The 26,242-nt window shown below is 41.1% G+C and overlaps 6 protein-coding genes across 6 annotated transcripts; 4 read left to right on the top strand and 2 right to left on the bottom strand. All coding sequences in view use genetic code 11, as the record gives it.

The window, feature by feature from the left end:
* On the top strand, positions 1–1,428 carry EGR_02262 (hypothetical protein; the record flags this gene model as incomplete). The annotated part of the gene is made up of 1 exon (XM_024491511.1): positions 1–1,428. The coding sequence occupies one exon, from the start codon at positions 1–3 to the stop codon at positions 1,426–1,428; it is 1,428 nt and encodes a 475-aa protein (XP_024354017.1).
* A 410-nt stretch (positions 1,429–1,838) lies between these two features.
* On the bottom strand, positions 1,839–3,862 carry EGR_02261 (Serine/threonine-protein kinase; the record flags this gene model as incomplete). The annotated part of the gene is made up of 4 exons (XM_024491510.1): positions 1,839–2,125; positions 2,290–2,665; positions 2,861–3,348; positions 3,604–3,862. The coding sequence occupies 4 exons, from the start codon at positions 3,860–3,862 to the stop codon at positions 1,839–1,841; spliced, it is 1,410 nt and encodes a 469-aa protein (XP_024354016.1).
* Positions 3,863–5,176: 1,314 nt separating this feature from the next.
* EGR_02260 (Carbohydrate kinase domain-containing protein) lies at positions 5,177–6,468 on the bottom strand (the record flags this gene model as incomplete). The annotated part of the gene is made up of 8 exons (XM_024491509.1): positions 5,177–5,327; positions 5,443–5,557; positions 5,682–5,792; positions 5,828–5,984; positions 6,019–6,121; positions 6,160–6,248; positions 6,283–6,328; positions 6,365–6,468. 8 exons carry the CDS (start codon positions 6,466–6,468, stop codon positions 5,177–5,179), a joined length of 876 nt encoding a protein of 291 aa, XP_024354015.1.
* An 873-nt stretch (positions 6,469–7,341) lies between these two features.
* Positions 7,342–11,618, top strand: EGR_02259 (hypothetical protein; the record flags this gene model as incomplete). The annotated part of the gene is made up of 6 exons (XM_024491508.1): positions 7,342–7,416; positions 8,192–8,275; positions 9,411–9,514; positions 10,735–10,790; positions 10,828–10,872; positions 11,470–11,618. 6 exons carry the CDS (start codon positions 7,342–7,344, stop codon positions 11,616–11,618), a joined length of 513 nt encoding a protein of 170 aa, XP_024354014.1.
* Positions 11,619–11,987: 369 nt separating this feature from the next.
* On the top strand, positions 11,988–15,657 carry EGR_02258 (Aryl hydrocarbon receptor repressor; the record flags this gene model as incomplete). Its single annotated transcript, XM_024491507.1, has 3 exons — positions 11,988–12,052; positions 14,300–14,517; positions 15,386–15,657. 3 exons carry the CDS (start codon positions 11,988–11,990, stop codon positions 15,655–15,657), a joined length of 555 nt encoding a protein of 184 aa, XP_024354013.1.
* A 710-nt stretch (positions 15,658–16,367) lies between these two features.
* Positions 16,368–24,591, top strand: EGR_02257 (Aryl hydrocarbon receptor; the record flags this gene model as incomplete). The annotated part of the gene is made up of 10 exons (XM_024491506.1): positions 16,368–16,451; positions 16,732–16,821; positions 19,406–19,541; positions 20,616–20,689; positions 20,863–21,188; positions 21,739–21,845; positions 22,252–22,393; positions 22,470–23,705; positions 24,366–24,438; positions 24,520–24,591. 10 exons carry the CDS (start codon positions 16,368–16,370, stop codon positions 24,589–24,591), a joined length of 2,340 nt encoding a protein of 779 aa, XP_024354012.1.
* Between the last annotated feature and the right edge of the window lie 1,651 nt (positions 24,592–26,242).

The following is a 26,242-nucleotide window of genomic DNA, read 5'->3' as shown; positions in this document are numbered from 1 at the left end:
ATGCTCTTGCAAGTCCCTTTTGAAAGTGACTATACGGCAGGCGTCAGTGAGAATCGTCGGCTGGAGTGGCGAGATCCTGTCAATATCCCCCAGGACACGCAAGCTCTCGGCCAACTAATCGATATCATTCACCAACGCGGCAAATTGGGAGGTAATGTTGCATTTATGGGAGCGATGGATATTATCTCCCATGCAAGGACACAATTTCTTATTAAAAGCCTTCAACGTGGAGCCATTGTCGCTCTGCGGCGTCTCTTTCTAAGAGCTGACCCGTTTAGTAAGAGCTGGAATGGAATAGGTCCTGGAATCGCTATCTTCAATAAGTTGGTAAACTCTTCGGTTGAAGTGCGCAATTGTCTTCTTGATTTTTGGCCTCTAATTTTGCGACCACTCAAGTTCGTCTTTCAGAAGCTGGAGAAGATGAGACAAAAGCATACGAGGTTTTGCAATGCACTGGGACCTCGAGAATGTAAGCGAAATGGTAGGGATGAAAGGGTAGAGACCTTTCAAGAGCAAATTTTGCCCTACATGATCAATGATCCCCGTGTTATATTGCAGCGGGAGGGTGCAGGTTGGATCACGATGTCCGACTATATGAGGAACTTAGAACTCATGTTTCTGGTGGCACCGGATCGAACACAAGAGTCAGTGGATCGAATATACCGACTCAATCGTACCATCAACCTACACCATACGTCCTTCTGGGAGATCATACCCCGTGATCTGCAAGCAAAACACAAGGTCCTACCTGGTCCGCGACTCCACTTTCTCAACCTTCTCGATCGGTTTGAACTCGGCCGTGGTGATGCGCATGAAGCTGCGCAAGAAGATGTTGCACTAAAGGCTCAGTGGGACTTGCAAGCCGTGTGGCTGGACCGAGTCGAACTCCTCAGTAGTATAGAACACGAAACAGTCAACACTGAGGTTGCATTTAAGGATTCGAACTCAACAAAAACCGAAGGTAAAAACGAAAGGCAATCCTTGTCTAACCGATCATTCATTGCGTTTAGCTTCAACCCAGAAGAGCATACGCCTGCTTCAGAGACCGATTTTCGAGACTCATTGATGACAATACTGTTGAAAATTCCTGACAGAGCAAAGCACAATATCAGTAGAGACAATAAGTCTGAGGAAGAATGCTTAAAAAATGCCGTCGCTAAGAGGACGGCAGACAAATCTGACACATGGGCTATAGCACCCCCAGTTGCGCGACGTCTGAAACAGGACCCAAGGCAATCCAAGTGGTTTCGAAAGGCTGTAAAACCGCTTATCAATTCCCTGTGCTTACCAGAAAGCCAGAAAGAGGCCGTAAAAATGGTTTACGCGGGATACGAGACCATTGTTAAGACAAAAAAGCACCCAAATACGTTAAGCACCCCTACTTTCCCAAATAAGGCCCATAAACCCAGCAGTCATTGCCAAATCTGAATAAGTCCCCACCACTTCGTAAAGTGGCTTCGGCACATGGCGCAAAACTACGCAGTGAATGGAAATTGCATTGGTCATCACGACACCTTCTGTAGAGGAGATTAAGTCACTGAAAGATGGCATCAGAATAAGGAGGAAGTGACGCCTCCCAAACCTGCCTCATCTGAGCGGATGTTTACTTCGCAAGCAGTACAACCAGTAATAGCGTTGGACTGCACCTAGAAACGAAACAGTATCTTTGGGGATTCACAAAGCTTGGCAAGCAGAATTGATGGGGCAAATCCTCTACTGATGATGATGCCTGTACTGGGAATCGGTAGAGCAGAGCTCTCCACTCCCCCAAAAAATCATTCAACTTCATATTTTAATATACAAGTATATATACAGGACGTGGTGATGCAAAAAAGAAATTATGATTTTGTCTTTCTAGCACGTTTCTTTACGTGCTTGGGGATTTTTGTCAGCCTCTTCTGAGCCTTTGCAGCTTGAACAGCTTTTTTGCGAGAGCGTTTACTCTCCAGAGACTCGTCACGTGGACGCCGGCTGGAGTTATGCGAGGAGACCCTCCTCCCTTCATCTCCGCTGCCACCTCTCCCACCTTCGCCTTCTTCCTCCAACTCCATCGCCATCTTATCCTTACATTCCTGCTCACTGTCTTCATTCTCCTCACTCACGATCTCCCCTACCCTTTTACCTCCTAAAACAAAAGGAGGAGCAACTTAAGCAAATTGAACAATCATGCACTCAAAAAGAGCGTCCTGATTGTTTGATATCTTTGACTTTTTGGATCCAAAAATTGTACTTATCTAGGTGCTACTTCATCAGCATTTTACGGTTAAGTGCTTCATCACCGTGACTCACCTGGAAGTCCAGATCGCACACCAGTGACGGCAGTATAGTAGAGGTCCTCTGGTTTGATTAGGCCCATTTTGAGTCGCTTAAAGTCGCTAAAAAATCTTTTGACATCTTCAAGCCTGCGAGCCACGTAGACACGTCGGAAGGCGTCATCCTCTATTTCTAGTGTTTGGTTAAATCCGCGCATTTGTGCACGCGTGAGGAGAGTATCCAAGTAGTCGTAGGCCTCCTTCCCCTCCTGCGGAAGAGTGGGATCCACCACCCACTCGAAGAACTCACGTAGCGTTAGCGTGTTTACACCCTGTCGTCTAAAGAAAGCATTTACGTTGTAGCAGTCCTTTCGAAGGAACTCAAGTGCTTGTTCGCATTCGTGCTCTACTGCCTGGTGAAAAAAAAAGGGAGAAAATATGAAAAGAAACAAGATTACACATCAGCCACATTGAAACATGAGGAAAAGTAATCGCGCGATAACGTGTTGTTTTGAAATGGCATCCACTTGTTAACGCTCTGACAAAGTCAAATTGACCAAAAGGGCTTGCAAGAGGACCAGTTAAATAAGTGATGAATGAGGCGGTACCTGTGATACGTCAATGAGCCATGCCTGGCCATCCATGTAGAGCAAGTTGTATTCACTGAGGTCGGCATGGACAAGACGACATTTTTGGAAGAGAGTTCGTACATTCTGGAGAATTTGTCGATAGATTGCAGACCAATCAGGAGGGGGGCCAAATTCAGGCCAGTCACCGGACGCAACGTCCTTGAGTTTTGGCGCAGGATACCCATTTTTCCCTATAAGAGTCATAAGAAGAACGACGCCTTTCAGTTTGATAGGCAGTGGAGTAGGTATGCTGCCAGCCTTGTTAATCCGGATAAGATTCCGATACTCCTTTTCGGCCCATTTAGAAACAAGCCTCCAGGAGCTGCAGGTGGAGTAACCATGACGCATGCGAAAGTCCCCCTCTACATATTTGCTCCGAGATTTGAAGGGAAGAATTGAAGTCATGTACACCTTAATCGCTAGATCGCTCTTCGAACCAATTGCATGGTATACATTGGCTTCTTTGCCTGAAACAAACCAGTCGCAAATTTTGATTAACCATTTTCAGAAGGAGTCACTTGAACTCTGTTTACCTACAGATCTGAGAAATTTCAGGACGGATTTCACCAAGCTGGCTTTAAAAAGGAGGACCTATTGCAGCAAATACCGACCGCATAAGTCAAAGTGACAGGCTCTACGAGGTGAGCACTGAAAAAATGTAATGGATATTTCTCTTACCCACCATTACAATCATGAGAATAGGGTAATGACCTATCACTTACCAGTACTTATGCACCCATTGATTACAGCGAATTCGCCCTGACTCATCATCTTATATAGAATGGCAACTGAACGCTTGTCCAGAGCATGATCTGTCGTTGCTCTATCACCCTTGTCGCGAATCTGGTCGCGGTTTATCATGCTGAAGTCAATCATATTTTCATACTTGTGACAAAGTGCCTTAGTTCTGTCTGAGTAAGAGCAATTCTCAAGCGAAATTTCCTCATAGTCGTCACACAAGTCATCCATGTAGCTCGACATTACGACACGACCTAGAAGACATTGAACACAATGAGTTCAACCAGTAAGGCGTCCCACGCTGTTCATCAAATGACCAAACTAATAAAAGTTAGGCTTTTGCCATTTTTGACTTTAAGTCATCAATGTGAAAAAACCGTAGAATATTTGGAAATAAATCGTTGATATTCGGCTAATGGTAAAGAAATTTATTGATATAAGGCATTAGTCTTGAAGACCTGGGAAAAATAGACAAGTTTTTACTTCTCAAATTTCTAAAATCAATTTTGTGTCTAGCTCAAGGGCTTGTTAGCCCTTGAGTTCTCTGATATCATCATGTAGACTTTATTCTAAGACATCGTTTACAAACGAAGGAAAGGCGTAATCTTCCTTGTCCTTTCAAAGGTAGGTTTATTATTAATGCAGTGTTTTGATAGTTCGTTCACCTCTGCGTTTGATTACCCATGCGCTTAAGCCTGAACTGACTCTTCTTCCCCTCTGCGGCAATGGCCCTCATACAGATTCATGAGTAAACCGTAGCTATCAATTAGCGCATTGAAGCATTGGATATATTGGATATATTATCACGAACAAACAAATATCTTCGGGGTAGGGAGGGAATTATTGACTGTGAGCGTAGGTCGAGCGCTGTCACAAAGATGGGTGTCAAATTCCTCCCAAGTGTTAAGCCCTGGGCTCCAACTCCTCCCTTATTTTGGAGTTAACGACAAAAGTGCCCACAATGAGTTCACACCCCTAGTTTAGCCGGATGTCGTGGCCGCTGAGGCGAAGTGCACAGCTTTGCACTACTGTTCAACCCGGGCCATGAGATTAAAAAGGCTCCCATGGGCATACCGCTGCCGCAGCTTCTTATCTTAGTGTCGTCTCGGGCTCTCCCATATGCGCCCTCCCGCCCTGAAAGTCAAGTATCATGTAGACGGTTGGTTAACCGCAGGACTCGCAACAAACCGATTAAATTGTGACATACTCGTATCGTAATGACGTTGATCACTGACATACAAATGGGCTAGAAGGGCATTAACGTAAGTGGACGGTGAGCAAACTACAAAAACCGAGGGGTTTACGTAACCACATGTCCCATTATAATGAGTAATTTCACTGAAGTCCCCAGCGCGAAAATCGAGTTAACTTTTGGCAACCTGCACAAGTCGCGACCCCCACAAACAGTAGCTAAAACTGAAGCAACGGAATATATCGGCGTACAATGAACAGAGCATAAGAAATGCCATGAGAAATCAAAGAAAATTGGGATACTTTATAGTGAGTGCAGACGACAAGAATTAAATTAGAAAATCGTAAATAATGTCATCTTGAATATTAGGTCCCAAACAACTCATCGAACGCCGTCGCAATTTCATCGATCATCTTCGTCGTCACCGTGCTACGACCGTACTTGGAGAACGCACGTCCAGCACATCGCCGCGCCAACATACAGGCGGCAAGACCAGAGACCACTGTGCCTGAAGGTCTAAACAAATGAAACACTAACGCATGTGTACAACGATAAATTACGCTGTGAAATATCAGAAATGCGAGCCACGTTTGACAATCTGGAGAGATTTAACAACGTAATCTACGCTTACGAGCACACCAGAGGTTTTTCCGATAACCAATGAGAGAAGACTGCAGCGGCACCAGAGAGGAGATCTCCCTGTCCCCCGCATCGCCTCGGAGAGCCTTCCATATCACAGAAGAGTACTGCAAGGTAAAACGCAAACGGATACTCGATAGCAGTACATAAGTTTCAGCACTTTCTCTAGTCAGTCTTGCTCCATTAAACAATATGCACACTTCAGAACATATTAACTAAAATAAAGCATACGATTTTCTCCATCCGATATGATATCTTTCGGTCCTTTTCGGATGATAGTAAGGTTCCCCAAGGCAGCTGCTAATTTAGACGTTTCCTGTGGGTCATCAGAAGGTCCTGTGCCTTAGAAACATAATTTACTGGAGGCCATTGCATACCAAAGATCGTCTTATACAGAAGAGAAAACTCGTTAACGTTGGGAGTTAGAATGACGCTTTTATATCCAGAAACTAATTCCCTGTTCTTAGCAACGACAAATATACCGTCGGCATCTATGACCATGGGTTTTCGTGCAATGCGACATTCCTTCATTATCTAGGGTCGAATAAAATTAAAAACACAAAAATACCTCTATTGTGTTCAGCATATTTTCGGACACACCAAGCCCAGGCCCAATTACTAGCGAGTGCATTTTAGAGGCCCACTTTTCTGACTCCGTGAGATCATTGTCTCTATAAAGAGTTGGGATTATGTGGTTAACTATACATACAAAGTTGGATGCACTATGAGTTCAGGACTGTAGCACTTGATAGCTTGGGCAGCAGAGGCTGCACAAATCACATGCACCAAATCAGCTCCCTATAGAGTTCCACGTTTGCAAGAGATAACGTACACAAGAGAGAGCTGTAATTGCAGCGAAATAAGGCGCGCCTGTATATCTACAATTAACAGACTTAATAGAGGAGGTTCAGTACTCTTTCGATCCACCAACAACACCTATACGACCCATCTGCCCTTTATGCAGGGCATTATTTAATGGGGGAATAACCTCTCGAATTATCTTTAGCATGTCTCCCATCGGCTACAATACTACAACCTCTGAGACTTAAAAGCTTTGCCTTGAAACCAGACTAGTAAAAACATTGCTCAAATGTATTTTTCACCTCCGAATTTACTTTTCGTCTTACAGGAATTATCGTCGTTTAGATTGACATTTTACGGGTGAAAATTGAAGTAAGCTATCCAAAAACCTATCCTAATCTATTCGTATAGCAAAAATGTTCTAGGTTCAGGCTTCTTGTTTTTTTTTTGGTAAATTAGTCTACTAATTTTAGGGATACCCTATGGCAGGAAGGCGAAGAAATGTATTTTCGAGATATGCTTTATTTTATAGACGCTTGTGGTTCAGTCAGCTTAGGTGTTTTTTTTCCTTAGATGTGGTATCGAAATTCTCATTTGGGAATTTAAAATGCCCACTACAGCGGAAATCTTTCTCCGAAAACGTGGGTATTCTGTACTTTAGCCAACTTTTCTGTTCATAACAGTCTTATGGTTCTAGTTCTTTTAAACTCAGTGATCTTATAGTTCTCAGCACAGAAATTTGGATCTTTGAGAACTCCATGAAAATGAAAGAAGACAAACCACTCAAACAGAATATGTACTGCTGAAATACAGGAAAAAAATTGGGGTTACAAGCATTACCCAAGGCCAGGCCGCTTAGCGAACGTACAAGCGTAGCGTCTCCTGATTGGTCCATTGCCAAAATCGAGGGTTAAACAAACAATTGCCCCATTACAGAAGTGTTTAATTCGTTAGAGCTACGTCGATTGCATAAAGTGACACTACAGATGCTTTAATCTTCTTACGTTTTGTTATTTGTCTTGTATCGTATCCTCTTAGGCGATTTTTAAAAATCACTCCTAAGATGGGGGCTTATTGAAGTGGCTGTTTCATGTACAAATCGCCTCATAATACACTACAACTTCTAGCTGAATCACGTCGTCACTTGTTTTTTTTAGACGAATATGTCAGTAACCAACCCCTTCTGCAACTATACCCCTGATCACGGGGATTATTTTTCCCACTGGGCTCGCTATGATGTATTAAGTCGAAGTAGTGTGGAAGAACATATATTGTTGGCGTATAGAAGAACAGGAATAGTAGTAGTATGAAGCAATGTTCGTGCTACAGTACGAAGGTACAAATCACGGCGGCTGAAGGCTCTCCATCGTCTGGTATACAGTTGAACAAGGTTTCAGTTCACTGCAACATGTCTTCAGTGCAGGTGCTCGTTTCTAGATATAATGAATTAGAGGAATGTCTTTTCTTTCGGTTTCATTGTCATTTTATCCGCAGTTCTTTATAATAATCCGTCACTTTAACATGTCATTTTAACGCTGTCCTTTTCACACTTCATTGCTGACATCTCAATCTAACTTTGCTCTCATAATTGGACATGATTTACTGGTACCATATGTACAGGTACACTAATTTATTTATTTAGATTGACATAAAATGTGAAGACCTTTCGGACCACTACTTTCTGTACCACTTGTTCCTTTAGTTAGGAATAATAATTTTCAATTTGGCGCAGTACGAAAGTGATTCGCAGTGGTTGGGATGGTCTATACGCAGCTTCCTTCGATGGTCCTAAAAATAGGTACAATCTGCCCTAAACATGCTACTGATAGCGAAAGTATCAGAGTTTGGTTAATAAGTAATAGCGTACATAAACCCATAAAATTCCTTCTTCTCACCTATTCTCTGCCTTGTAAATTCGCTTTACAATTTAAATTCTTCAGTTTATATTCTCAATGCAAATAGCAGATAACGCGTATTGCTTATTTTCTCCAGCGGTAAAAAGTATGACGCTACTAACAAATAATGTCAGGCAGTGGTGCAGCCTTTGGAGACTTTCTTCGAACACTGGAGGAGACATATTACTCGGGCAGAATACGTGTATATTCGACATACATTGGGGCATGGGGCTACTAACATCGTCCATAGGCCAGCCCATCCCGTGAAGGTACAATGGCGAGCAACTAATTGGCCCCTTTACCAACATTAAGAGTTAAACGAACAACCAACGTATTACAGTAGAACCTGAGTATCTGAGGAAGTTAAAAGATGATGCAGTGGTGTTGCTCAATAAAGAAAGCTTTACTCACTACGAGGAGGAAGATTTTGTGGCAATCCTTTCCACGCTGGAATTATAATTCGAAGAATTTTCCCATTTATTTAAGTAGATTGTGTACTAGTGGCAATTTTCTTCTTGTCAGTGCCTAAAAACTACCAACGTCAAATCCGTCCATTATCTTCCTTCGTCAAGTATGCTTTTGTCAAATGGTTCGAAAATGTAATCACTCTTATATAACCGGCTATAAACTATCCAATTAGACTTCCCAATGCATGTTGAATGGACAGCATGCAAAGTTGAATGACTGGATGCAAAAATGGCAAAGCATTGTGAATAGCGTGCGATATGAATGTTGACACTTAATGAATAGGGAATTGGTGGGGGAATGGGGGAGAGGAAGGGAAGGAAGTATAGCGTCGCACTCCTTACAACCTCCCCCCCCCGACTCCAGCGCTGCAGTGTTCTCTCGTCCAGGTGGCTTATTTACTTTCGTTCAGGCCCAATTGAATTAGGCTTCTTAAAATAATGACTTATTTGGATGACCGGAAGTTGTCCTTTGATGGTTTTTATGGTAAATGGTCTGTATTAATGCGTAACCGCAGGTTCAAAGTATCATTCACGCAATTCCGATTGAGTGTGGTCCTATTTTTTTAACAAACTTTGTAGGCAAAGTGTGAGTGAGTTGTGCAGGATTCACAAATGGCTGTAAGGCATTTATCTCAGTTGGTCTTTGACGCTGGAAGCAAACAGTAGGTCCTGTGCAAAGTGCATATAAAGTATTGCTTACTTTAAATTGATGAATAAGTATAACACTCAATTATTAAATGAGTAATCCTAGCTCAGAATGTTCAAGTGAATCCTGCATAAATTTGATCTCTAAATAGTTTCGTTTTTTAACCACGTCGACAAAGCAAAATCTGCAAACTTGTGAAAGTCATTCAAGTTTTATTTTAAGATTTTCACATAGACAAAAAGGCGTTATACGCAGGTACAAATATTTTTGCATGATTGTTCCAAGAGAAGAGGAAACTTGTGTCCTGTGGCACCTTATTCCAAAGGTTTTTCTCATAAAATACTGAGGAAGAAAACCTATTTTTGGCAGAGAAGCTGTAGGTAACACAGAGATGTCTTGACCTAAATTTACGATAAAATAACTCAGTATTACCACCATACTGGTCTTGCTTAAAGTCATTATGCATGCGCTCAACTTCATTTTGCAATTTCAGGGAGGCATATGCATAAGCTAAACATTCATGCTCAGCAAGGTTGTCAAATCGCCAACTCTACTAATTTTGATATGCCCTATAGTGAGCAGGATATTTTAGCTCTGACCTACAAGAATAGGGCGCTTTAAAGCACTAACAACCCAAATGTCCGACTTTTAAAGTAGCGGTGGTACAGGATCGGCTTCGTAGTTAGGCGTCATTCCGACTCAACTCGCCAGACGACGAGTCACGCAAACGAGCAGAATTAATCCACTGGTGATAAACACCCCACACCACGGAGTTGGCTTGCATGCACAAAAGCGCTACACAGGTAGCAGAGGTATTCATTCAAAGTTAACGTCAACTCGTAGAGCAACCATTTTAATTGCAGCCACGACTGCGTCTAAACGATATCCTTATATTCCAGCTCATCGATTCAAGTATTTGAACGTTAAATTTGAAAATTAAAAAGCCACAGGAATTAATCAAAATTGGATGCTCTGTAAAAATCATTCGGGTGTTTAAGAAATGCGAGCTTACATGGATTTTCTTTTGCAGCCTGATCAGGTTAACGATGCTTAACTATTAAATTTGACAGACTAGTTATAAATTAAATGTGATTGTGATGGTTACTTTTTACATTTCTTTCTCCTTCCATATAAAGCACGAGCATGATTTATCCAAAAGCTTTAACATCTCCCTTGATCATGCGCAAATGTTTGGCAGTATAAAAGGCGAGGGAATGAAACAGTCATCACTGCAATCCCTGCAGTGAAGAAAAAATAAAGCAAATTGACTCTAAACTCCCTAGTCATCGCTTCCATTAATTTTATTATGGGTTCTTTTGTTCCCAAGGGCAAATGCACCTGTGGTTCCAAAATTATGGTGATCCGGCCAGATTGAAATCATCCCTCCTATCTTTCCTGGATGATTGTGTGAGACCATATTACAGGGTCCTAATGCAACCATAGAAATTCAAATGATGTCATCTTCGTTTTTATAGGAATCAAAAGAAATTCTCTAATGCGATTTCAAAGAATGTGTGCTGCGTAAGTATAGGTAAGCGACAAATTATTGTGCTTGAAAATTTGCTTAGATGTCACCAGTAAAACAATTTTGACTAATACAAAAAACAAAGTAGGTACAATTAGGATTCTTAGTTCACTAAATAGAATCCGACTGCGAAGGATCTGTGACGAGCGAATGCATTGAAGTCTGTGTCTGCTTCCTGACACTGTCACCTTTTGCCCATGGGGGACAGTATCAAGTCGGCACACACAACGATTAGAAGTATCGTCTCTCCTCAAAACCAACATGCACGAATGCATTCCACATAGCTAACTTTCCACTTTATTTATGCACAAAGATGCTGAACTTTGGAAATGATTTAATTCAAGTGCCGTAAGTTCTTAGTAAAAATGGGATCAATGCACATTAACCATTTGTGAAGTAGAACTGTTTAACAAGTTGAATAAGCGTATTGCTAGTAGAATTAAATGTATCGTTAGCCTTTTATGGCTTTAGGCTCTGAGTATCCAAAAAATCTTTTATAAAATGTGCAATTCCTGCATATAGGGTGTAAATAATGGAGCTCTATGTAGACATTATAATGATATTTTAGTGGTAAAGTAGGATCTTATAAGCGTTGTATTCTATTGGCCCTTCAATGCAAGTAAAATAATCAGACCAATTATCTAGATGTTTAGATGATAATTTTCATGATCACTTTGTAACCTAGGCAACCTCCTATTCAAATTTTTAAAACAAACGGACTCGCCAGTAAATCTTATCTTTATTTCCAATTTATCTATTTGTAGTATGTGCACCTTGCATCACAAAATTAGCGGTAGAGAGCCTTGCACATTTTTAATAAACTTGAGCCAATAAAATACGATAATAGCGGAGCTGTTTTGATAGTAAATAATTTAAAGGGCTACGTTTAGGCACTCTGATTGACCTCCTTTCCTTAATACTGATAATCAACAGGTGAAAGGGCAGCAAAGTCACATTACGGCGACCTACGCGACACGCGATGCCAATCAGCCAATGGGATGTAAGCTTTTGAGTAGGGGTGAGTCCGGCCGAAACATCGGGCAGCGGTAACCAATCAAGAGAGGCTAGACGGCAATTTTGCGTGCATTAAGGCTATACAATCGACCAGAAGAGAAACAGGCGTAGAAGCTACGAGCCCACTTTCTAGTTGCTAAAAGGGACTTAGTATATATCGGCACGAACATTGTCATCAGAACTGTCAATATGGTTGATGATTGGGTTATCAAAACCATGTATGCCACCAAACGCCGGCGGAAGAATACCAAAATGTGAGTTTGCTTTTACGTTAACAGTTTTTTAAAGATATCACTAAACTTGTTCCCCACACTTGCATTTTCAAATTTTATAATTCTTTAAAAACAACGGTTTTGGGCTTTTTTAACTGAAAAACTTTAGAGGAAACAGAAGTTTTAAATAAGAAACTCGATCATGATCACTTTACTAAAAACTGAGTTTGGCTGATCTGTATGATTTTTGGCACTGGCCAAAGTGCCTCCGTTGAAAATGTGACGGGGTCATTTCTGTGGATAAGAGCAAAAAATTTAATGCTTGCTACTAAGCCATCCATAAAGGAACATTGGCTTGGGGACGAAAACTGCAAAATGATAATCAAATGAGTGGCCTCCAAGCAAGTAGAGGTCATTCTTCTTCCCCTTTTGGATGTCACTTACAGGAAGACCAGAGATGGCTACTACCACAACTACTGCTCCTGCAGCGGTTGCTGATGTTATCATCTATTCGGGGTGGAGAGGAGAAGAGGGGAGAGAGGGAAGGGGCTGTTTAAGAGTGAGCCGTAATCAAGTCTAGAAGGATACGATACTATCGCCCCACCCCACACACACATAGGCGTGAGAATTAGGGTGGTGGGGCAGAGGTTTGCGATAGCATCATTAATTGGCAGGCCGTTGGTCAATGAATGTGATTCAGTAGGCATTGTTTAGGCTTTTCGGCTCTCCCGCAAACTAACCACACATTTATCCACACCATATTTGCAAAGTAAAACACAAAAAAACGACTTAAAAATATGACATGTGTCACATATTTCCCAAGGATATACAAACGCTCTAGTTAAATATTTTCCAAAAATTATGGAGAAATGCATTATTTTTAAGGAACCTTTACTATCTGTCTTTTTCCAGTGTACACTAAATCTTGATTTGGTTGGTCTTATTTTGTAACTACCAGTTTCTACTTTCAAGTGCTGTATAAGGCATGATCGAAAAATTCAAAGATTTTCTCACCTCTTCTGCATTTCAGATTAGCTAAGAAACTATTTCTTTTCTTTGTAAACTAGTCGTCCTCCGTAATAAATGTCAAGCGAATGAACGAGTCTTAATAATGACTGATTAAACTGGGGCAGTGACCAACTCTGTGTATGCAAATAGGTGATTTGTTTTCGTTGCATTACCAACAAGTGGTATGAAAACCGTCTGTTAATCCGTTTTTAACCAAAACCTAAGGTTAACCTTTTGACCAGACGACGTTTGGCCCCTGCCGTCATCAGTAGTAGTACCTCCACGTGCCCTGCAATTCAATTGGAAAGCTGTGAGTCACCAGAAAAATTGCGGTCGCCTGTACGTTCCAAACGCTATATTATAGTGCTTTCAAGTACCTATAGGTGGTAGGACTGAATGTGTAACCAAAGTGACTTCACAAACCGTAACATTTGTGCCCACCTAGGGTATTTCAAACACTTACCCATACATCATCGTTTTACATTTTAAAATGTTTAAAGAAGCGTTTATGGAGGAATGGGCATATTTAAGGCTAAATAAAATGAAAGTTGCTCTCGAAATTTAAATTATTTGCAAGATTATTTAAATCAAGAAATACTGCATCAACTTCCCTATTGTTAGCAGCCATGAATATTAATCAAACTCGTTACGTCCCAGCAAGTCGATTAAGTTAAGCATCGTGTTTGGTTTCTACACCAAACAATTTGTCAAAAGACGCGTCCTACTAATATATGCAAACAGAATGAAAAAAATTGGAATAAATCCAAACCGACCCGCCCCTCCCCCATCTTAACTGCAACCCCCGAAAACAACGCACGCATATTAAATGCTATCAACTTCAACTCTGCTGTACGTGACTATAAACATCAATAATTCAGCGAGTCTACAGCCATCTAACTCACTTGAATGGGTGGGCAGGGCAAGAGGGAGAGATGCGAAGGAGGAGGAGAAGGGAAGACTGGTGAAGCCATGACCAATTTGTTCTGGAAGCGGTGAATAATTTAGGAAGTGGAGTCTATACTTAGAGGACTCAAACTTATTTAGGTTGGACACATAAACATATAAATTTGAAATCCATGCGTGGAGCTGATGTTACATTCATTCCAGTAGGTTAAGGACTCCTTGGCGTCGGCGGATTCGCATTCTTTACATTTACAAACTACCGGAACCACAAAACTCGTTTTAAAATATCGGTTGAGCGATATGTTACAACAGCTTCTGATGCATTTTGCATTTTTGAGAAGTAACACAATGGAGTATAAAAGCTGTATGACTCTTCAGGGTAACCAATCAACTTACAGAAGTTGGCTACAAAGTGGAGTGTGGAACGGGCAACACGAAGTCGAATCCCAGCAAGCGACATAGAGAACGTTTGAATGCTGAACTGGAGCACCTAGCCAGTCTTCTCCCCTTTGAGCAATCAGTCATTGCGAAGCTAGACAAACTCTCTATTCTACGACTCGCTGTCTCTTACCTGAGGATGAAAGGCTACTTTCAAGGTACTTTTCGCCTGTTTGAAAACGACTTTACTTTTTCGGAGGAGACGTGCATAGGGCCTACCATTCAAAAAGCATTTCGAAGAACCAATTTAGCCATTTTATTGTTTTGGCCACTAGGGACAGCATATTTTTAAGGCAGTAATCTAGTTTTGCATTTTAGGAAACGTAATAAGATGAGTGAACTTAAAAATAGAGGTAACGATTCCGAAAAACGCTAGTAAAAGATTTTTAGTTAGTTTAAATCAGGAGGACACAAAGAAATGGTCTTGCTAAGTGAAAACCACCTGTCTTACATTTCTTGGTTCAATGTCGGCATTTATGCAAATTATGTAGACGGGAGAGGAACTACCTTTGTGAATACTGCGAAGAGTCGCAGTTCACCTGTCCACCAAGAAGCAGGTTGAGTGGTTATTCGAATTTCCAGTCCCTCCTAAGACGTCCGCTATCTTGATGCATTGGCAATAATTTACGCAGCACAAATAGCTAAGACTCTTTCACTTCAAAGGACTTTGTAAAAAAATTGGAAAGTAATCGCCTTTTTAGAGGTTCATTAACTTGTAGTTACCCTGCTATTTTTGATTGCATTTGATACAATATTTGTCTATAAAAAAGAGCCTGAAGAGCCTCATAATACCTTTTACTCCCTGCCCTCAGAATTCTGCAGTAGTTTTAAATTCTTTTCAGGCGCTTTTAATAGTTAAATAAAAATAAATCGTAACGTTAGAAATTTAAACACCTGGGTCTCATACAATGCTTATTTAATAAGTCCTCTTCGATAATACTATTCGAAATATATAAAACATTTTTAATTTAATTTACTGTCTGACTGTTGAATCATCGGTGGTGAGTTTAATCAATAGCTTTCGAGTTTACCCACTTCCCCTTCTTTTCCTCCTCCTCCTCCTCCTCTTCTTCACGCACCAGCACAAAAAGCGCCCCTCTATAAATCAGCAGAAGCAGCAACAGCAAAAGCAGTTGTGGCAGCATTGCGTGCGTGCCATATTTCGTTTCGAGAAGCCAGTTTATTCGAAGGGGGATGGCGGTGGCGAGACGGACTGCCTGAACCGTTGCTTTCACCTCTTCCCCATCTCGCCCTCATTCCCCTCCCTCGCGCAGCCGCGCCAACCACATGCAAACTGAGCGAACGACAATATTCCCCCTCCCTCTCTCTCCCACCCTGCAGCCAAAAGATGCAGTGATAACAAACGCGTGGTCATGTGGACCCGAATCCACCGGATTCGCTTCGAGGCACTAGGAAAAGGGTGTGGTGGAGTGAAGGTGGTTTGGTCAAGTGTGCGTGTACGTGTGTGTGTGTGTGTAAGAGACAGATGGCAATAGAATCAGCAGCAGTGGAGTCAGTGGTGGTGATAGTGGCAAAATGCGGACTTTGGTGAGAATTGCAATAGGCTGTGGGAGAGGGGAGGAGGGCGGACCCGAGAGTTGAGAACAGCTGGTCTGGCTGACAAAAGTCATGGAAGTAGTCAACATGTGCCGCAAATTCCGCCTTTTCGCGCATTTAGCAGTGCTTAAGGGATCTCAATAAAATGAATAGCACAGGTTATTAAAGTGTTTGTCAGTCATTACTCTTTTAATCAAAATTGGGTGTTACAATCAAATAAAACAGCTATAGATCTATGGAACCCATTACAACCGGCCTAAATACTACTCCAAACCTGAAAACACTGCTTTCGAGGAGACCACTGAGGAGGTTGGTAAGAATCATTTAGGTACTGAGCGTCTGTTTTAAATATAATATTAGTTATTAACGTTAGCCTACTTTCTTTTGAGCACGGTGTTTCATTGAACGTTTGTTTATCTGGCCATGAAAAGCACTCAGCTACGATCACCCGATGCTAGAGCAGCACCGACTGGTGTCTCATCTCTACCACTGTCCACTTGACATCGTGCAAATGGAAGGCGAGGCCAGTTTGCAGGTATGTGCACTGTTATGAATTTTTAATGATGGACAATTAAAAAGATAGACTTGTGCATAAATGTAAGGGAAGGCATATATATCATTACCTTGAGCGATAGTATCAACCAAGAACAATAAAGTGAACATAATTTTGCATTTATGAGGAATCCCAGTGTCGCTATCTGTGAATATGTGAGAATCCTCAAAATGTGCATAGAGTAAAGTTCAAAAAAATAATGCATATTATCATGGTTAGTTTTAAAAATTATTTAATAATACTTTGTATTTTTATTTTGAAGGCATTAAACGGATTCATTTTCATCGTCTCTTGTGATGGCGAAGTCTTCTCGGTGTGCAAGACTGTGGAACACTACTTGGGGTTTCATCAGGTACTACAGCCGATTTGTTTTTTTACTCATTTCGATAATGGTCATAGAATTTTTTAAGTTTAGAGGAAGTCTTTTTTTTAAATTTAACAAGCGATGCTCTTGTAGTACATTAAGTGACATCAAATGAGACTTATTTAACCCACTACGAAAAGTTGTAAACCACTTTTATCGAATAAAAAATGGATTTTATTTTATCAATTTACTTGACGCATGAGAAAAATCTCTCAAAGTAAAAGTTATAGATTGCATTACCATGCGAAATAGCAAACATTCAAACGTTGACACCTGACTGATTCTCCCTTAAACTATTTGTATCCCTCACGATGAGAGTAGGCCATAGGAGACCACATGTCGTCTCGTGTCTGAATAGATTCTTGCGACTTGATTAATGAAAGGTTCAAAGGCTATTCGCACAACTGCTCCAACTGGGAAGGGATGGGACCCCTCACCCTACGACCTCCACCCCCTAAAATCTACACAATCCAATCCCTTCTCCCAGATGTCACATGTCCGACTGCGGCGCCAGCTCTCATACTGACGACCACAGCCGAAAGGCCTTCCCTTCATTTCTAATTCCAAAAATAGTTAATAGGATCGTAAAATTACTGGAATTGGTTCCATATAACGGTTTACTGGTCTATTCATTTAAGATTATTCCTGTTTATTCCAAGAAATTCTTTCTGCTGCAATGAACATTACTGCGATTGCTAAGCAGAATTTTAGAGAAATTTTCCATATATGCCCTATATTTTGCTTGTCGTAGTGCAGTAAAACTAAGAATTTCTTTTGGAAGGGAAATCGCCAATAATTAACACTACTCACCACACTACTTATTTTCTCAAATTTCTAATCAATCTGATGTTCTCCAGCCGCAATAGTAAATCAGAACAGTGAAGGCACTTCCTTCTTAAATATGAAGCGTAAGCTATTTACCCCTCTCCGTAACTTCTGGCGGGAGCGTTAATGAAAATTCTTGGAGTGGCATAGTGTCTCCGCCGTTCTTTGTGTACCCTTACCACTCTGCCTTATTTTAAAAGGGGTGGCGTCGACATAAAAAAAAATTGGAATAACAAACGTAAATTCCGCTCTTCATTTGTAAAATATAAATTGGTTCGAATAAGTCGGGTTGCAAACGGTGATTAGAGTTGTTGGATCACCAAGACGAAATAAAATAAACAAAATAACATAAATGATATTTACTTGTAACACAGTAGTGAGTTCGGAAAGTGTTTGGTTTGTATCCGCCGATGTAACTTTTAAAGGGAAAGCTGGTTATCTGTAGTGTAGTTAATTTGTGTTGCGTGCAGAAGGAGGAAATTTACATGGTTGATAGACATTACCCCAATTAGCACTGTCACGCAATGTCTTCATGGCGGTCAGCCACGTCGCTCGAGAGAAGTTATTGAAACCGACCGTATTTTATGCAATAATAAACCGTTAATGTTCTGCACAATGACGACTACTACCTATACCCGAAATCTACTTCAGGGTTGCGTATGAATTCAAAAGTAAATATCGTAAACAAATTTTGTGCTTTACTTAACACCAGGTGTAGAAAGGGAATGCGACCACGTGACTTAGATGCATTCTTTACTAAAATAAATGGATAACTCCAGGTTGTAGTAAGGGCTCTAGTGCATATCCCGATCCCGTTTTTAAATTGTCGGCACTTTAAATGTACAGCTTGAAAGGTGGAGGCATAAACTTCTTGCCACGCCCAACTTCCATTTTAACTTGCTGAGATAGAGGAATTTTTCGTACAGATAGTCGGCATTGCATCTCTCTCATCTTAAATCAGATAAGTGGGATGAATGCCTTAACACAATTGCAAAGGCCACAGGCGTGCAAAATGCGCCATTAATGCAACAATGATTCATGTCAAGAAGAAGGGGTCTTCAAGAACTTGCAAGAGCGGGGGAGGGGCGGCGGGGGTGAATGTGGAACGTTGTATTTATTTTATGGAAGGGAAACTCACTCAGGTGGAGCTACCAACCGCCTGTAAAACTATTTCTGGTCAGTGTGGCGGGGGCGAATTTATGACTCAAAAGTGTCTGCATTCGCCTTGGGCTGCAAAAGCGGACAATTTGACAAGCTACAGTGTCGCCTAACTTGCACTTTGGCCCACAACTTGCGTGTTCCAAATTGAAAGCTGAATGTGTGAAAGGCATGGTGGGGTCTTTTGCATTCGTTTGTGGGCAAATGGTAGAGATATCAAAAATCTCATTTGCATTCAAATGTTTCAAATTTATAAAAAGAAACCCGAAAAATTAACGCAATCAGGAAACTGCGAACAAGCGATAAGTTTTGAAACAAATTGTTTCATAAGTTGTGATTCAATAATTAGGAAAACTGGGATTCATTCATAGACTCTTTATGGATGAGATTATTTATTGACCAATTCCTAAGTCTGAATTAACTCTTAATTCACAGTATCATGATGACCAATGTCACTGTAAAGGCAAAAATGCGAGTAAAAGCGCATTAGGTTACAATTATCAATTCTAGGTTTTCGTGAACTCTTAATCTATATGGAAAAGCGCATTTTGGTATAACAACGCTATTGTCAAGATATTCCGAATTTCAGTCTGACATCCTGCACCAGAGTGTGATGGAACTGATACACTCCGAAGATAGGGACGAATTCCACCGGCAACTATCCTGGCAAGCGATGCTTCCTCCCGAACATCGCAATCTCACCCTCCAAGAAGTGCTTTCACCAGGTATCTTGCACTACTCATCTGCATTATCTCATTGCTTGGAAATTTATAACACACTTTAGTGGACTACAACCTGGCCAACATAACTTGCTCTCTGTTAGCGGGATGGCCTTGTGCATGAGACCTTGGGGAAGCATTATCATGTCTAAATGCATTGTTAAACACAGCATTTTGACTAGTAGCACTGAGCTACCATTTGCTATCTTCAATTAAATTGCCCTACTGATTCACCACCTGATAGCATTTTAGTCCCGGTTGCTTTTAGGCGTTGACCAAGGCGGGAGGGGAGTTGTATGCGAGAGCTCTCTTGTAACCTAGGCATTTCTGGTCTTAATGGACTTGCTGGAGTAGAGTGCGTTTTCGTTCCCGTGCAGAGGTAAAAATAGCCATGCCTCCACTTAAGGCCTAAGTATGTAGTGGGGAAGTGACCCCGACGCCAACAGATAATTGCTTAAACTTAAGGAACCCAGCAAAATGAGTCGATGCAGTTGCCATTTTAAATTGGAATCCTTGCAAAATTCTGTGCTTATGAGGCGGAGGGGCATTATTTTGTTTGATGTGAGACTATTTTCTCCTCATGGATAAAGTATCAGTGAATTTAAGTAATTGTAAGCATCATCAATTTCGATTTCTCGTGTTGGCACTGTCATTTTCAGTGATTGTCAAGGGTTTTCAATGCACAAGCGTAAGCACAAATGCAAAAAGATATTTTGAAGAATTTAGGGAATGTGCGGTACAATCTTTTTAATGTGATAAACGACTTGAAAAATAAAATATTGAAGATGGTTTCTGGGATAATACGTAGGAAGTGCAGACGGGATGAAATGAGACATAAATCTAATTGATACATGACTAAAGTTATGATCTTTTGGTGGACACTTTCAACCATGCAGTTGAGCTATCCAATTTCCTTATTTAAAACTGAATAGACCATTTGTGAGTGTTCTGGCACTAAAAAGCCTTTATTTTGTTTACTAAATCCATATTGATTTGTGCCATTTGCTAATATTCAGTCTTTTTTTCCCAAAATGATGTGTTATTTTCCCGAAATAAAGTTATATACTTTTAAAATCGTAGCTTACAGTCATCTCCTCCAGCGATGTTTCACCGTTCGCTTCCGCTGTCTACTCGACAACACTTCCGGCTTTATCGTAAGTCTATAAGTTGCTCTTGGTGCTAATGAATATTTTTAAGTTGAAAATGCGTATATATATAGTAACTGCTATGACAACCAACAAGATACTAAAAGTCGTCGCTGTTTTAAATGAATTCTCCCAGTTATTACCGGTTTTCGCATGCTTTGATTTTAACTGTTTCCTTAAAGACGCTAGAAATAAGCGGTCGCCTTCAGTTTCTCCACGGTCACACAAGAAACTTTCAGCTCACTTCGTCTCCCTCACGTAAAGGGGAAGGTGTGCAGGAGGGAGCTGGCAGGCAGGGTAGACAGAGTGTGACAGTTGAAGGTCATGGGATGGCACCCACCGCATGCCCCATCTCCTCGTCCGTCGCCTCCATCTGCCCTTCCTCCTTTGGCCTCTTCGGAGTCTGCAGTCCCCTCGGCTCTTTGCCCAGTCTGGATGGGTCTCAGCGCGAGACCTCCTTTAAAACAAAGCACAAAATGGACCTCACTATCACTAGCATGGACGCCCGGTGGGTTTGGTTTCGAATATTTTGTGATTTACAACAAATAGCTGCTACAGGTGTTTCCGCACCTTCTTCAAACGCGTTTCGTAATTGCCACGAGCCATCAACAAGCATTCCTTATGTATATGGCAAAACCAGAGCTTAATTCCTAAACCAAATACCTACATTCATCTCCCCAAGTGGATTAAAAATTACATAGGTTCACTTGAATTAATCAAGTGTCAGTTTTATTATCAAATCAATTTTTGGACAAATTTTCGTACATCATAAAAAATGAAACTGTGAATAATAAAGTCAAGCTTATTTTCACCACTAGCTTACTTCCTCATGTAAAAATACTAAGGAACACAAGCAATACTGCAAATCGTTGATCTGAAACGACACCCATCTGTATAAAAGGGCTCAATGAGAGTTAAAGTTGTCCTTTAAGGCGCCCATCAAATTAGCGTAACTGGCTTTGCGAAATAGGTAATAAAAGATCAAACAAACAAAAAGTGTTTTTCCGTCAACGATGGCAAAAATGAGAGGCATTCCGGGTTTCCTATACGATTTCTAGTGCCCGCTCCATGTTCGGTTTCAATGGCAAAGAGGATGGTCGTATCAAGGTTTACGACCTCATCCATTATGACGATCTCAGCTACGTTGCTCAGGGACACAGAGAAGGTATTTACTAACCGTTAAAGTTTTACTCAATAGCTTTGCAGTTTTTGGCAGTAGGAGCAGAGAAAAAGCTCTAATTACGTTGAGGTAGATTTTAATTTTAGTGACTTGAGGATAAACTGTCACCCGGAGATAATTTTCTCAAATTATTAGAACCACTAAGTAGAATATTTTTGGAGAGTTGGAGCAACCCTATCAGTTTTCACTCAATATTAAAGAGTAAAATCATGATTAAACTATATCGACACAGTGAGAATCAGGGTCGCATAATGCTGTTTGAAAAGAAACTCATTTTGAATCGGCATGCAGTTTTATCATGAATTATCACTAACTCTTGTGTTTTCATTCGCTCTATTTAACAACCCAAGTTTGATATTTCTGTAAAATACAAAATATTTTTTTGTTGTAGTATGCAAACAGGGCTCCATAGGTCTCTTGTCACATCGGTGGCTTTCCAACACGGGCACCTGGATATGGCTACAATCACGGCTACGAATTGTTTACAAGGACAATAAAGCTGACCATATCGTCGCAATCCACCGGAAATTGGAGTAAGTTTATTTCGAAATGAGTAATATCTTCCCATTACATCAACTTACCAATTTCTACTCCCTCTTATTTCCTTAGTGACGCTGAGGGTAATGAGCTCTATTACCGCCGGAATTCCGAGTACAAACTACCGTTTCCCCTCCTTGAGCCGGAAACTCTTATGTCTGAGGATGACTCAAACGAAATCAACGGAAACGACGTGTCAGCGAGAGAGGCTACATCACTTCCCGAAGTAAAGTCTTTCACAGATGACTCCAACGATGCCCAAGTAAAGGTTTCGCTCCCCCTGGATTCTGAAAAGGAGTCAGGGTCGGGGAAACTCTGGAAATCTTACGAAAGCAGCAGTCAAGAGCCAAACTGTGGTAGTGAGATTAAGCCGTCAGGAATCAAGAAGTTCAAGGGACAGTCAAAGAATTATCTTCAAACAACTCGTCGAAGAAAGACTCCCTTTAAGGCTTCTACTGTTACAGCAAAGAACTTGACACGCTCCTCCACCAGCTACTATCCAGGCCTTGAGACGGGATATTCTTCCGCTAGCTGGTATAACTATCGAAATCTCTTTGGTAGAAACTTCCTCAGCTCGACAGGAACGAAGACTGACGATTACATGCAAAATTACACTATGTATGGCTATAACAATGGCTCAAATCGGCATACCTACGGCTACCATGGATGGGACTTCGACCGAACAAAGAGCGAAGAGGACGCCTACTGTGCGATGCTGAATGGTGAACATGTTCAGCCGAATGGCTTCCCGTACACACTACCCTACGGCAACAACGACTACAGTTCAGCGTACGAGGCCTATTCTGCAGCCGTGGCAGCGGCAGCAGTGGTAGCGGCTGCCAGCGGGCAGAACCAATGTAGCGAATACACAGCACCTAACAACCTGCCTCAGACACACGAATCAGAGGCGTATGATGGTGCGGTGCGTGTAATTCGTAGTCCCCTGATCTACAATACAACCACACATGAGCAACAGACCTACGTATCTCACCAACATCACTCTGTGCATGCCACACCCCCTCAGCACCAAGCTCTGCCCTCCTTTTCAGGCTACCTTCAACATAAGGAGGAGGGTGTGGAAAGTATTGGCGGTGACCTTATCTCCGAATTGGCTCTGAAGGCGGATGTGGGGACACGGGTTGTTCAGCCGACATGGTTCTCGCATATCAACACCCTCAGTCAGACCGTACCAGGGGAAGTGAATGAAGATGCAAAATCACAGCCCCAGTCTCAAATGGCTGTTTACCACCAACATCACCAGCAACACCTCAACAGCACCACGGACGCAGCAACGAGGGATAGCAGTGCGTGAGTGCACTTTTCCAAAATTTTTATTTTCTTCAGCAACAGTGACGTTGGCTAGTTATATTTATCATTAGTTATTAAATAAGTTCAGGTGTATCGTGCAGAAGCAGGATATGGAAATGTTAGAACGAACGGTGCTTGGTTTTCGACACTAAAGCTGATATTGAAAATTCTGATTTATTTATCAGATGTGTGCAACCACCTAGCTAAATTATTATTTAGTATTAAGATGAAATTCTGTGAAAATAATCTTCGCTTCATGATTGTATGAATATAAAGTCTAATTTATTGCTATCTGAAAACGTCAACCTGATTGAAATTTCAAAATGGTCCTGAATTTTACTGTAAGAATCATTTGCTTGATGTATAAGGGGCTTAGGAAGTGGAGCAAATTAATTTGACTTAGCTAAACTCCCAATTCGGCACGGCAATAAGAAAATACGATTCCCCTTCCCTACTTAATTCACAGTAAAGCTGTGATACGCGGCTTTAATAAAAAGAAATTTAGGAATGACCCAACGTTACAAAAAACTAAGGAGGTTTATTGCAAAACTTGGCGTTAAGCAAAGCTTTCGCAGACAACCTTTAACCCATTCACGTACCAAACCCTATACGGCATCGCATCTCACTGGGCCTGGTGTTAAATGAATTACTTTATTATAGGTACGGCCACGATGGCGTTATGGAATCCGTTCAGTGTGGCAACCTAATACCCTGGAATCATTTCGAAAACCGGGTAAAATAAATGAATTATTATACCTGATTTGCATCAACTACGAACTCCTGATCCCTCTAAATGCCATTCTTCTGCTTTCAGCCGTCCTGTGTTGGTGACACCGGCCTCTGCGAGACGGCCAACTACCAAGTGGGCTTTGCTACGACAACGTGAAGAGGTGTAAAAGTGCTCGATCCCGTGCAATAGTTTAACCAGGCCCCATGTCGAAATACCCAGCAATGAAAACTTACTCCTTCTAGCAAATAAAGTAATTTGTACATTAAATCATTGCCATGTTGGTACTTCTTGGATTTTTTAAAAATGAATAGGGAACGCATAATTTTGTTCACTTTATTTCCTGACAATCAGTTTCCAAAACTGGCGAACTGGAATTTAAGTAGGCAATTAATTAGTACAAAGTAGGGCTTTAAAATTTTCCCACTAGCTGAGGAACTAAGGAACAACTTAAAATATGCGTCAGAGGAACTAAAATCTTCCGCCTTATTACACATTACTTCTCTCTGTTGGTCTTGAAAGTTACCATTTAAAGACATTATATACTTACGTGTACCTGTGTAGACGCGGTTATAGTAGAGCCGGGATCAGCCAAGTACACTGCATCACGATCAGTTAATGATATGATGGACGATTGACCGATAAAATCTTTCAGGTACATTTGAAATAGCAGAATTAAAAAACATGTGAACCATAAAAACGTAGAAAACAAGCTTTTTGAATATTCGTTTTGGCTGCAGAACAGATGTCGCTTTCAGTCATCCAACTCAGGCTACCAAGGTACATTGTAGAGTGCTCTAGTGATGGGAAATGACAATCAGCCTACAGCAAATGTCGCCTTAGAAGAAATTAAGGAAAAACTATACCCATTTAACGAGTGTTTGTGGAGTGAAGATTAATTGTTGGACAAGACGATTCATTTAAAGGGAAAATCCAGTAAAACATTGCATACTTCAGGTTTTACATAGTATTTTCTGTGTAAAAACTACAATGGTCAATGGAATATCCTTTCCAACATAACTCGAAGCAGTGGAATATTGAACTCCCCGAACTGAAAGGCCGATTAAACTCCTGACGAGCGACGGCGACCATCATAATCGGAGAACTACTGCTAACAGAACTTGTTCAATTTAGTGGTGCACAAGCGTAAGTAGTAGGAAATCTCATTTAACTGCATCAGTCTCCACTGTGAACTTCTTCATTAAAATTGGATTGAAATGGTATCCCTTCGACTTGGAATAATAACGCATTTTGAAAACCTCTTCCAAATTTCTGACTTTACTGCAATGCATAGCTTTCAGAAAGACTGCCTCGTGCACGAACACAAAGTCGGAACTAGATGTTGTCCACAAATACTATTTGAGGGAAATAATGATAATTCTAGCGCCAGGTAAATAGTCTGGTATGTACTACAATGGCGCTTAAAGGAGATGATCGTTCCTTTTGGGCAAAAAATCGAGTTCATTAGAACAGAAGAAACCCAAGTATTTGTGATTTTATAATACAATTGATGAAGAAGTCAATGGGACAAATAAATAAGAATTCCTTTTATGCTTACATAAAATCAATGATGCAGAATATAGCGTCTGATTACTGTGAAAACCACTAAGCTGCTTCTCACAGAAATTAAGAAACAGTGGAGAGCTTTCTTGCATCTTATTGGAATAAAAATTTAAACTCACTCAAGGCATGCTAGATGGTACAATGTAAAAGTTGATTTTAAAGGCAGCTCTGATGACAGTGAATTGGTCAAATCCTGAAAGAGGGGTGGACCGTGGTCCTCGAAGTCTGCTGACGCGTGCAAAGTGGA

Source organism: Echinococcus granulosus (assembly GCF_000524195.1).
Source record: "Echinococcus granulosus chromosome Unknown EG_S00010, whole genome shotgun sequence".
NCBI lineage: Eukaryota > Metazoa > Platyhelminthes > Cestoda > Cyclophyllidea > Taeniidae > Echinococcus > Echinococcus granulosus.
This window is presented reverse-complemented; position numbering and strand designations above follow the sequence as displayed.